Source organism: Lissotriton helveticus, chromosome 3_2 (assembly GCF_964261635.1).
Source record: "Lissotriton helveticus chromosome 3_2, aLisHel1.1, whole genome shotgun sequence".
NCBI classification, from domain to species: domain Eukaryota; kingdom Metazoa; phylum Chordata; class Amphibia; order Caudata; family Salamandridae; genus Lissotriton; species Lissotriton helveticus.
Genome location: NC_136062.1, coordinates 40,126,293 through 40,139,945, shown reverse-complemented (window position 1 = coordinate 40,139,945; position 13,653 = coordinate 40,126,293). Strand labels below are relative to the sequence as shown.

At 41.8% G+C, this 13,653-nt stretch overlaps 1 protein-coding gene across 6 annotated transcripts in view; it reads right to left on the bottom strand.

The window, feature by feature from the left end:
- FAM227B (family with sequence similarity 227 member B) overlaps positions 1 to 13,653 on the bottom strand; it is a 3,234,040-nt gene that overhangs the window by 672,531 nt on the left and 2,547,856 nt on the right. For all 6 annotated transcript variants that reach the window (XM_078684781.1, XM_078684784.1, XM_078684786.1 and 3 more), the window contains one exon: positions 5,174 to 5,333. In XM_078684781.1, the coding sequence (XP_078540907.1) occupies positions 5,174 to 5,333 (160 nt within the window). The remainder of the gene's footprint in view (positions 1 to 5,173; positions 5,334 to 13,653) is intronic.

Below are 13,653 nucleotides of genomic sequence, written 5' to 3'. Positions count from 1 at the left end.
CCAGCAGTACCATTAGAGAGTTCTTAGACCCTACGAGTGCACGTATATTGATCTTTGTGAATGTAAGTTACAAAATACACCGGTCGGTCTGATGTTCTCAGCCAAGTCAACTTTTGATCAACAGCATGTACTTCAATGACAACTTTCATGTCTCTTACCTTGGATTCTTCTAACCTCAAGAGTTTCTTTCATGTCTTCCACTCCAGACACGTTGAGAATGGTCATAATGTTTTTACCACGATTTGAGGTCCAGCTGAGTAGGAGAGCTACAACCAATTGCCATGCTTTTGTGCTTGTACTTGGGAGCTCGCTTAAGTACCTCTGCAGTCAAGGTGTGGGACTTGTTCATGATATTGTGAACATCATGTGGATATTTTGATACAGTATTGAGTTTGTCCATTATCGTCTTTCACAGGCATTTTCTTGTTTTTTTTGGTGGCATATTCAGCATGAGATGGAACATTACACGGTCATGGTGTCTTGGCCAGGACCACCAGCTCAGGGTCCATAAAAGTGTACTTCTTTTCACTGTCGGGGTCCATGATGGAAGAGTTATGGCAGGTTTCTGCTTGTGATGACTGAATGATATCAGTGGTTGGCAATGGTTCTGTTCATCTTGTTTCAAGATGTGTTGTCCATACAAAATGATTGTTGGCTCACTGCCACACAGGAAAGAGTTCATGGGGTACTTTGGGATGTCATGAGGTCCTTCTCTGAGTCACTCTGACTATTCCTGGTCTCTAAGGATTAATTTACTCATTTACTTACTCCAGAAACTTCCAAAGCCTGAAAACTTTCACTTCCTGATGTTTCGTGTATGTGCGTGCAGTATTTACCACAGCCAGTACATAGCATACATTTGCCATTTAACATATGTAGTAAATATCAACTCTACAGTACAGAGTAAAAACTCTGAGTAAATGTTATTTAACATGTTATTTACTGAACCATGGAGAATCGGTATATACCAAGTGTGCAAATTTGGTGGTTTTTTTTTACCACCAAACTCGTAGTCAAGACCTAAATCGGGCTCTACCTACTGTGTCCTTGCCTTGTCAGTTTGGCCTACCAGCCCTATGGCAGCTAGGGCAGCATGCAGTTAGCAAAGCCCTGGAAATGCCAGAGCTGCATGAATATACTTTCCAGTGCCCTGTCTTGCATCTTCTCCATATAAAAATGTTTCCTGAAGGTTTTCTCCTGGCCTCTTCTCAGAGATCCAACGGCAAAAACGTCATCAGTTCACAGCTAGACACCGCACAAACGCTGCGCTGTAATGTGATCCAACCATAGATACATATGGCATGGAGTTTCTGAAAGTGACATATATAACAAATAGATGGGAAGGACTTTCCATTCTAAATTCCAGTTTTATTTTTTTGCCAAGACACATTATAATTATACATTTGGTGCTGATAAATTCTCTTTTTACTACATTTTCTTCGGTACATTTTATACACTGTGAGGTACGCTAATACCCATTTCAGTTTAGGCAGCACACGGGGAGCGGTGTAATAAAATACAGAGAAATCATGATATTAAGGATAAATGGAATTAGCTCATAAAACATCATGTGGTTTTAGCTTGATCAAAGCCTCCGCCTTTTTCCTGTTTCATTATAACTCAGGAACGTAAAATATCAAACTGCTTTAACATGCCCACTTATTGCTATTGTAGTCTATTCACTACAAGCACAGACATCATCTGCTGATTAATGATAACAAATGTCGAACGGTTGCAGCACAAGGTGTCCGTAAGCCACCATGTGGAAGCGTTTTGGTACATAATAGATCACAAGAGCTAAGATCTCCATCTGCAAGCGCTAGAGGGGATTCTACCACTAATCATCATCTGACATCATTAATTCTGCCAAAAGCAGATAGGCTGGAATCAATTACACATGCAAGGAAGGATAGGAGTAATTAGGAAGAAGAGCCTAGGTTCCGCAGTTTGTTACTTTAACATGTAAACAACGAAGAAAAGTCACGTAGCCCCAACACCCCAGATGTTGGGCCAATTCACACAAAGAGAGCACAGGTAGTGCTAAGTTAAGACACGGTCTCCGCCACAATTGTGGGTGGCCTGATACCTTAGGTGGTTTAAGTGCTGGCGCAGCTCTAATGTACCACTAAAGACATTGGTAAATGGTTGCTTGTCATAAGAACATTCAAAGTATGTTTTTTTTTGGGCTGTATATTTAGAAGCATCTCTGAAGTATACAACAGGAATGTAACACAATACCATGCACAAAGTTATATAACAACACAATTAAAGCACATCACAATAAAACAGTCAAAGTATAGTGATCCCAGTAGCAGTGCAACACAGTCCCATTGCAATAAGGCAGCACAAAAACACACCAGAACAAACAAAACAATAGAATACATCACCACCCCAAGATGCCACACAACAAAAATGCACATTACTGCCTTCAAAATCGTGGTTTCATAATACAGTGGCAAAACTCCTTTGAAGCAAGCACTGCCTTAACTCTTGGGCATGTAATAGTGCCAGTCAAACATGTTTTGGGATCCTGCCCAATATTTCTGATGGTTACAAGAGCTGCTCTAAAAAGTCACAGACGGGTGAATTTCTTTTTTAACTAGTTTTTATTGGAGTTTTTATACATACAACATAAGACATAAAACATATAACAAATAATCATCAGCGGTATGTTGGTACATGGTAACAGCCCAGCCTGGCTATGTTACTGGTAGTACAGGTACGCAACATCTATGCTTGGCTGCCCCCCTATCCACTATCCCAGTGAGGTGGGAGGGAGGGTGTGAAAGTTGGGAAAGTAGGAAATTAAGGTGGAAAGAGAGAAGAAATAGATGGTAGCATACCCTAAGCTTGGTATGGTCTTGGTGGAGTTTTGGTCTGGTGGGGGGGAGGGTGCGGGGGGTGGGGTGCTGCTTTGTTGCTGTTCATGGATGCCCACATGCCCCTTCGCTGCTGTCTCAATGGTGTGTTATGTAATGCAGTGTTGTCAGCCCCTCTGAGGTATATCACCCTGTTGAGCCAACACTTGAAGGAAGCTTTGAAAGTGTCTTTCCAGTTTGGGAGTACTATTTTGACAGCTGCTGTTAGTAGGAGGTCTAGTAGGTCCCTGTCATGTTGTAATGAAAGCAGTGGTTAGTGTAGCAAAGTCGTCTTTTAATGTGCAACCTAGTGTTTTATTTATGAGGGTTAATATTCTGCTCCAAAATTCTTTAACCTTGAGGCAGTGGTAGATGTGGTGTGCCAGGTCCCCCTTTTCTTTGTTGCAGTTCCAGCACTGGTCGTTTTCCCTCAGACCAGGGACGCCAGGCGCACCGGGGTCCAGTAAGTTTTGTAAATAAGCCAGAATTTTGCCTGGGCTTGCGTGGGGGAGGACCAGAGGAGATGGCTTAGTTTTCCCTCAGCCCAGGGACGCCAGGCGCACTGGGGTCCAGTAAGTTTTGTAAATAAGCCAGAATTTTGCCTGGGCTTGCGTGGGGGAGGACCAGAGGAGATGGCTGTCTTTCTCACTGAGTGTGGAACCAAGCTGTTTTTCCCGGTATGTGGTGGTTTTCTCGTTAAGCTTGGAGGAACTGGGAAGTAATAATCTGTAGAGGTGGGATACCTGGTGGCCTATTCTGTTGAGATTCCCCATGTATTGGATGATCGAGGGTTTGTGTTTTGTGAGCTTTGTTTTGGACAGGGCTGTTCTAATTTTAAGAAAGTTGTACAGTTCTATGTCTGGTAGGTTGTGCTTAGCTTTTAGCATACTGAAGATGTAGGGGCTTCCCTCCTCCTCCAGCTGAGCGGGTAGGAGATCCCTAGTCTTTTCTATGTATCCACGGATAGCATTTTCCCCTTGTATTTTATCTTTGTGTTTGCCCACAGTGATTCCCAACTTGAGTTTTTTATGCTATGCTCCATTTTTTGGTCTCTTTTGAGCAGTGCGTTTCTTGTGTTTTTAAATATCTGGTTTGAGTTTTGAGTCTGCTTGTTGGCTGTGAGGAGGGCTATTGGTTCGAGGTTGTTTAGTATGGCTTTCTCAATAGTAAGCCAGACCAGTGTGAATCCCTGGCTCGGCGTGACCCAGTAGGCTCCCTGTTTTGCTAAAAATGCAGTTTGGAAAGTTCTGAAATCTGCCACATTTAGCCCCCCCCCCAGTTTCTTGACTGGTCTTAAATTTCCAGGCTCTTGTGGTGTGGATGTTATGTGGCTTGCATTCCGACTTATCCCTGTTTAGCTTGTAACCGGAATGGGTTGAGTAGTTTCCTATGGTCTCCATGAGGGTCAGGATGGAGGAGTTGGTGCTCTCTGTGACTATGAGAATGTGGTCCGCATAAGCGCCTAATTTGACCTTTGTCCCGTTGATGGTGAAACCCCTCCTTTCTTTATTGACCCTGATATCTCTGATCAGCGGTTCCAAGGCCAGCAAAAACAGCGAGGGAGAAAGTTATATCAGATCACATAAGGAGAAAGACACGTGCACTTCTCAATTTTATGAATCTGCATAGCTAGATATCTGACCGAAATTGCATACAACGTGAACCATCAAAAAAGGGTGCTTGAATAAGAAGGAAAAATAAAAAGGTAGCCAGATCCCTTAAGTATACTGAAGATGAAAAGCAATCACTTGTGTGTTGTAAATGTATGCTGACATATTTCTCATGGGTTAGGTAATTTAGAAAAGAACACGGTAAACAAATTACGTGAATAATTCTGTACTGTACCAGATATCCACATACCATCCCTGAAAAATTTTGTTCCTGGAGTGTCCAGCCTCACCAAAGTTCTTTGGAAATTCAACATATAACTGCAACAGTCATGGAACATCATTGAAACACCTTCAAGAGTAGCTCCATCTTCTAAAAGGCTCTGAACCAGGGCTCCTCCCCACCATAAGCACTGTTGGCTGGAATTCAGAAAGTCCAGAATCAATTTTATTCCAATTGAAATTCCCTATGCAGTTATCCTCTCCTGCTTGAGAAAAGATATCAAGATCCTACTCTTAATGCAAGTGCTCGGCTGCAGTATCTCCTTCCCACCTCCTCGTTTGCTCTAACCTACCATCTCCCTCATTAGGAAAGTTCTATTCTCCCACTCCAGTACAGTGCCCCATTGTTTGAAGTAGAGTTGTGCTATTTAAGCCCACAGAAAAATGAATACACAACAAACGTATATGTCCGTTATAAAGGATATGGAAGATTGCACATTTCAATATGCTTTATCCTTTGCCCCTGAAAGCCTGTGGCCACATTGGTGATTTCATGCATTTTCAAGTAATGCGAAACGAGTGGGCTCCGTCGACTGAGTTCAAAGATTACAGAATAGAAGTCTGGTCCTGGGCCAATACAGGTGGACTGCAAAAACAATATGCAAAGTAATACATTAGATAAAAAATATAAATGCCTTTCTATCGAATGAAACATGGTCAAAGTCTTGAGCAAGAAAACAACTTTTGATAAACAAGGTCAACATTTCTCCAGTTGTAGTTAAATTAGGAATTATTAAAAGAAACATGTAAATATTTATTTTAGGTATGACACTTTTAAAGAGAAGAGTTCAAAGTGCTAAATTAAATGATATCCTTAGACTCTTTCAGCAAGAGGCAGATAGGTCATTTGTAAACGTCAGTACAAGATGCGAGTTGATTTGTACTTTATTGTGGTATATTCCTTTCATGAAGAGAAACCGCAAAACTCCGGAGGCACGTTCCACCTTCAAAACATCCACCACCGCACACCACCAACTCATCAAATCCACAAAGAAAAACCCCCTCCAAGACAGAATCCTCTCCAAAGCCTATAAGCCCAAGGAACTCTTCACCATCATCAAGGAATTTGCCAAACCCAACAGCGAAACAACTGATGTCCCTCCCTCCCAAAACCTCTGCAACAGATTCAGTACCTTCTTTCACCTCAATGTCAAGACACTTTACTACAACTTTGACGACCAAGACCTTGGCACCACCTCAACCCCCAGCCATCCCCAGCGATGTCACCCAGCAGACCCTTCTTACCTAGACCCCACTCACGACAGAAGACACCCTAAAGACCATGAAAAGCATCCACTCCGGAGCACCTTCTGACCCCTGCCCACCGCACATCTTCCACAGGGCTGCCATAGCCATCGCACCTGAGCTACATCGAACTATTAACTGCTCACTCAAGACCGCCACAATCCCTGATGACTGGAAAACCTTGAACTCAACCCCCTCCTAAAGAAGCCCACCGTAGATCTGACTTCAGGACTTCAGAACTTCAGGCCCATGTCACTGCTCCCTTTCATAGCCAAGCTCATCCAAAAGGCAGTCAACACCCAGCTAGTACACTTCATCGAAACCAACAACATCCTAGACACCTCTCAATCTGGATTCCACAGCAATCAAAGCACTGAGACCGCCCTCTTCGCTGCCACAGACGACATCTGAGCCCTCCTCAACAAAGACCAAATGGCATCCCTCATCCTCCTGGACCTATCAGCAGCCTTCAACACCGTCTCCCACCACACACTAGCCTCCAGACTCCACAAAGCCAGCATACAAGGAAAGTTCCTAGACTGGTTACGATCATTCCTCACAGGCAGAACACAGAAAAAAGACTCTTGCCCTTCCTCTCAGAACTGACACAGAACAGATGCGGAGTACCCAAGGATCTTACCTCAGCCGCACCCTCTACAACTTCTACAATGGCCCCCTTCACTACCATTGTCAGAAACCATGGGCTCAACATCATCTCCTACACTGATGGCACCCAACTCATCCTCTCCCTCGCCAAGGAACTCGACATTCACCAGGTACAACTTCCAAGAAGGGATGAAAGCTGTCGCAACCTGGAAGAAGAACAGCTGCCTGAAACTCAACTCTGAGAAAACAGAAGTCCTCATCCTCAGCTCCACCCCCTCCAGAAGGGACGACACTTGGTGGCCTCCCGCCCTCGGAAATCCACCCACCCCAACGGACCATGCGCGCAACCTCAGCATCATACTAGACTCGACACTCACCATGAATCGATAAATCAACGCCGTCATCTCCGCATGCTTCAACGCCCTCTGCATAGTACGCAAGACATTCAAGTGGATCCCCCTCCCAACTACTGAAAAACAGTGACTCACGCACTTGTCACTAGCAGAGTGGACTACAGCATCGCCCTCCAGGCTGGAATCAACAAAAAAGTCCTCCGCCAACTCCAGACCATTCAGAACGCCGCAGCCAGACTAATCCTTGACATCCCACAGCACAACCACATCACCAACACCTCTGCAAACTCCACTGGCTCCCCTTTCAAAAGATGAATAACTTTCAAGCTGCTCAACCACGCATACAAGGCCCTGCACAACACCGAACCCCAATACCTCAACAACTGCATATCCTTTTATTCCCACAAGAGAAAACTCCACTCAGCCAACCTCTCCCTAGCCACTATCCCATACTTTTACAGGACCAGAGCAGGTGGTAGGTCCTTCTCCTACCTCTCAGCCAAGACCTGGAACGACCTCCTCCTACACCACCAACAAAGCCAGACACTGCAACAATTCAGGAAGGACCTGGCTCTTCGAATGACCCCAGCTGAGCTGCTCACACCCACCCCTCAGCGCCTTGAGACCCTAACAGGTGAGTAGTGCGCTCTACAAAACCCTGATTGATTGATTGATTGATTGATAAAGTGTCAATGCATATCTCTTTATCTTTTAGTGGATAGATTTGTTCTGCTTTCCTTATTTATGTAGTAGAACATACACATAAACACATACAAGTTTGGGTTATTTTATTGCACAAAAAGCTGTGGTTCAACAATCTATATTTCACAGGCATAGTTTGTTAGTTCATGGATATGACATAATTCCTGTGAAAAACGATTTTCATCTAATCAGATGCTTCAGTCTGATTTCCTTGCCTGTAGCTATTAGTCTTTTTGCATGCCAGTGTATTCGGTTAATGACAGCCTCAAACCACTCTACACAGCTTCACTAAAGCATGTTATTTATTCAGAATCACCTGGAAAAAATCTGGAAAAAACCCTGTTAGCTGAGCATTACAGGGGCAACGTAAAACATATATGGGTTTACCATTGCCCGTTGTTTAATCAGATGTCTAGTCTTGAGAGTGAAACACAATCTCTGCATTCTAACTGCAACTAGTACCCGCTATTTCCTGTACCTTGCACGCAGCAGCTTTAAGAATAGTTCATTATTTCACTTACTATTTTCAAAAGGCTTTTCCCTAATTGTAAAATATGTTCCTGTATTTGACATGTAGGCCTCCAGAAGTGTGCGGAATCAGTCAGAACAGATCAGTGACGCTGCAAGTCTGGTAGGTCTGAGGCAGAGTCTGTTGCATGCTAGACAAAACTCTTAGTCCCACAAGACTGGAGCAAATGTGAGTGCCCTGTCCGCAAAGGCCTTTGAAAGGACAGTAGTACAAATGTCTAGTCAGTCACAGGTTAATGCTGTGGTTATATGGGGGCCAGTAGGGCAGGGACAGAATCAGCCACATATTAGTGTTGGAACATGGTCATTTGTTAATTAGTAGTCAATTCCTCAAGAAATGCAAAAGATTTGGGATTCAATCAGTCAGAAAGACTGGTTATTATGGGTTAGAGCCGGTAACATGTCAAGTTGATGATCCAAAGAAGTCAGTAGGGCTAGGAAAATATAGTCATCTGTCCCGCCTTCAATTACTGAAAGTTAAAAGGGCTGAGTGGATCATCATGGTGAAATATGGGCAGGTGGAAATGGGGGTTTGCGGGGTTACATGCAAGCCAGGTCAATAGGGGGCTGGGCTACTCCCAGTGTCATTATACATTGCTAATCCATGGATTGGTTCATGGTTCAAATGTGATGCGAAAGGGAATGCCAAGACTGACACGCTAGTTGTTGCAACGTAAAAGGTGCTTGATTGGCTGGGTGCAGACACTTGTCTCCAGTGTGCTGTAAGGAGTAGGCAGGAGTAGGCAACTTAATCATGCAAACCTTGCAGGTGTCCAAAGAAAGTTCACACAATGAAAAATCAGCTGGTTCTCCAAGACCTCATTGTAGTGGCATTGAAAAAATAAAAGCAATGCAAAGTAGTTTGGGGAGCGGTCATTATGATGATAAAACCCATTTCTCACAGGGACAAGTGAAATAGATTTCCAAAATGATAACACTACATTTTGGGCATTTGAACAATAAAAGCACCCAAATATGCATTTTATTATGCAGAATATATATATATATATATATATATATATATATATTACCTACTGGCAGTCGCCAGTAGGTAGTTATAGTTAGGATCGTTTTCCATAGGAAATCCGCAACATTCTATTGGGAATAACTTTGGCGCTGAATGAGGGATCTGCCTGTAATTTTCCTTAACTTTGCCTCGCTGCGCTCCGCTCCTTCCCTGAAAGTTTCGGGGGGATCCGTCAAGCGGGGGCCGAGATAAAAGGGGGTCCCAAAACGTGTTTTTCCCATGTTAATTTCTATAGGGCGGTTGGACTCACTTTTAGCCCGAACGGCTGAATGGATTTCCACCAAACTTGGCAAAATTGTAGGGACTGGTACCCCGATGTGCCTTTGCTTTGTCTCAAGAAATATGCTCCAGTGGTTTTTACGAAAATTAACTTTGAAAAAATATATATTGGGCTACATTGGGCTCTATATATGTTAGAGCCCAAATGTAGCCCAATGTAGCCCAATGTAGCCCAAAGATGGCCACCAGAGACACAAAAAACCAAATGTAGCCCAAATATCAGCCAGATGTAGCCCAACTATAGCCCAATGACAGAATGTCCCAGAGTGTTCTAAAGAACAACTAGAGCGCTAACAGTCTTACTTATGACAAAAGTATGGCACACCTGAAGTCATCTTGATTGGAATAAAGTGTTAACACTTAAAACATTTAATTTGCAAAGGAACAAAATGAGGGGGTTCATTTTGCCATAGAAATTATGATTAGTGCTGAAGAAAGAAAAATTAGGGCACATTTTGAGTGACTTCTCAAATCCTCTTATATTTCATTAAACAAATTCTGATATGCTCATGACATCACTGATGACATCTCAAATGACATCACTGATGACATCATCCAGTGAATGTGTATCTTTCTGAAAAAAAAAATATTTTTTATATATGTATATCTAAAGGTTGATGGAAGAATAAATGGGTAAATAAATGTCTAAATGGATGTTTTTTTGTGTAAAATTGATTGGTTAACTGACTTATTAAATGTATCTTAGCGAATACATATATTAGCGAGTAATGTTTAAATATTTAAATATCTGTATCTGTGTCTCACTTTGTGTATAAGTGGCTGCATGGGTTGGTGAGTAGCTACATGAGTGTGTATATGGGTTATTAGTTGTTTTTTTGAGTATCAGTATCAGTGTCTGTATGGTTCGGTGGGGGATATTACTTAGAGCACAGATGCATGAATGAGTGACTCACTATTTGTATGTATTTTGAAGACAGCATGTGTGCAAGACTGTATGGGTGGATGATTGTGTGTATGGATGGGTTAGTGAGTATGTGTTTTTATAATTGATTGTTTAGGAGAGTAAATATGTTTCAGTTTCTGTAGAAGTATGTGTAGAGGTGTGTATATAGCAGTATAATCAAGTAAATGTTTTTTTGATAGTTTATTTGCATGTGTGAATTTGTGTGTGAGTAACTATATGGATGAGTATTAGTGTGTAACAGGATGTATAGGTGTATGAGTACATATGATGAGTAAGTACATGCATGAGTGACTATATAGAACTGTTGGTGAATGAGTGGATGTGTATGTAGATGTTGGAATTACCTAATAAGTTGTTGTAATTGGTATTGGTTTCTCCTTTTTTAAGAAAATGTTAGTTTCTATTTTTGAATGTGTGTGTCAAAGGTTATTTTATGCTGATAGGAGGTCTGCCACTTTGTCACAAGGATGTTGTCATCAGTGATGTCATTTGAGATGTCATCAGTGATGTCATGAGTGATGTCACTGACCATGTCATGAGTGATGTAATATGTGACGTCATCAGCAGTGCATTGCACGCGCAAGTTATAGTGAGTCCAACTAACTATAACGTGGGAATTTCAATAGTTTTATGCGAGTAAAATTTCCACCTTACTATAACTGGTGTGAAACCTATGGTTTTTTCAGTGAATATATATATATATATATAAACTGCCCAATTCTGGCCCACCTCGTTGCACGGAGGGGCCACCCAGGTATGGACCCCAACACACGAAGACTTTGAGTTGCTCTTTTTCACAGTGCTTTATTCCAATTTATCCACCTCAGTGTTCATCAGGCTAATGCCTGCCATTGACGCGTTTCGATCTCAGGAACGCGATCTTGACCACATGACATGCCACATGACGATAGACCAATAAATAGAGTGCAAACCTTACCAGTTAAAGAAACTCTCGGACATGTTGATGAATATAGAAAACAGACTGTACCGATCACTTGACTTATCTTACCTGACATTCATTGCCTCTTACAATTCATATACGGACAATATATGTATAACGGTATTGAAAAATTTGATTTAAAATATACAGATTGCTGCTGATGTAAAAATAAATGTTTGTTTCCAATATAAGGTCGTACATCGTGTTGTACAATTAAAATTCCAAGAGATAGCATTACAATGTAAATATTTTGGTTAAACTTGATCATCATCATAATGTAAAGTGCTAGTGCATTTACAAATACTAACAAATAAGACAGTATTGACCAAAAAGATAAAACCTCATTTAAAATTGTATGTCATTATAGAAACAATTTATGGATATACTCCTTGTAACCAATGGTAACCTATATCAACACATAACTTTATGCCTTCAGCAATGAACAATTAATGTACCTGATATCGCTGCCGTCACTTAAGTCAATAAAGTGCAGTGCTTATATAATCAATAGTTTGCAACCCAATGTAACAAAAGAGAGTATTCTGAAACTTAATCCCCATAATTAAAAAAAAAAAGATAATTGGTGTAGCAGCCCAGAGGCGAGGTTTTGAACCTACCATTAGGATAGATACTGTTAAAGTGCAAGTGCTGGAGCAAAAATTAAAGGCAAAAACAGATCATGTGAAACATTGCTAAATCAATGTGGGGACAGACTCAGCTAATATCGGCCAATGCCAGTATGTCCGAGCTCACACGTATCTGGTACAAATAAGAACAGTGAAAATCAAGAATGACCTCTGTGTACAAATTCAGGTGAATCAGAAAAGAGATCTAAGGTCATGTTAAACAACAAAACTTCTTTGATAAACAATCAAATAAGGAATACCGATGGTAAAAGACAAAGGGCCAGATGTAGGTAAATTCAATTTAGCGAGTCCTTAAATGCGATTTGTACTGAATCGCTTTTAAGGACTCACTAAATTGAATGGAGGTATGAATCGCTAAAATATTTGCGATTCCTTAATATTCCTTAATAACGAATCGCTAATTGAGATTCGTTAATAAGGAATACCTAGCCTTTCATTCCTATGGGCTAGGAGGCCCATAGGAATGAATCAGAAGATATTCACTATGCAGACAAGGGTGTCAGGGTGTCAAAAGGACACCCTGTTACACCCCTGAAATGTGCATGTGTGCACATGTGGTGCACATACATACCCTAAGAGCATGGATGTGTGCCACATGGCACTTTTAAAAAGGCAAAAAAGTGCTTTTTTAAAGGAAATCGCTACTTACCACCAACTTGAAGTTGGTGGTAATTACCGATTCCTTAAGGCTGAAGAGCACTTTTTTGTGCTATTTACATTGCATTTAAGGAATCGCAATTTCCGATTCCTTACATGCAAAAAGTACGTTTAAACTCACCTACATTGCTCTCAGCAAATACCGGTCGGTAAAGCTGAAATTCTGTGAATTTCTGCGTTACCGCTCGGTATTTGGCCACCTACATCAGGCCCCAAAACTATAGTCCTGCTGGATTGGCCAAATTGGATGCCGAACACTACAGCCCTAAAGAAAGTTATGTAAATCTTCGCTTGTATTCAAGCCGTTCGGCATTTTAGTGTCAAGAGCCAAGATGAAATGTGACTCAAGTTGGCAGAGGCTCCTTTCCCTGTTACCTGCCCATCTTGATACGGGGACTGCCCCTATTAATGAGTATGACAAATCATTCAAATTGTTGTGATGTACCAACTAGAAATGTTGGGCCAGAGGGTAATTGGTATCCAAATTTACTACGGCCCTCAGGTGTTGTAGGATCCGGTTAAGAACTGGCAACTTGGTGCTCCCTATGTATTTGAGCCCACAAGTACATTGTAAAACATATACAGCAAATTCAGGGCAGCACGTAAAATGCTCTTTGATGGGAACTGGTACTGAACTGAATGCTGTAACATATTTAGTTAAATTTACGCCAAACTTGCAAGCGCGACAAGAACTGCATTTGTAAAATCCAGGTTTAGATAACCAGATTTGCAACAATGTGACTTCAGGACTTGTTTTACTAGGGCATCCCTCATAGAGGGAGTCCTCCTGAATGTGATAGATGGTAATAATGGCAGAATGGGTTTTAGAGTTATATCACTCAATACAATAGGCCGCTGAGAGTATATGATCCTGGGTATCCTTTTCTCTTGTGTTCAAAACCCCGTGACCAGCCTAATGCACTGTGTGTTATCTTCAACCTTCCCCTCAGGTATTTGATCTGAGGTTCTATCTTTTTTGGGCAACCAGCATGCTTCC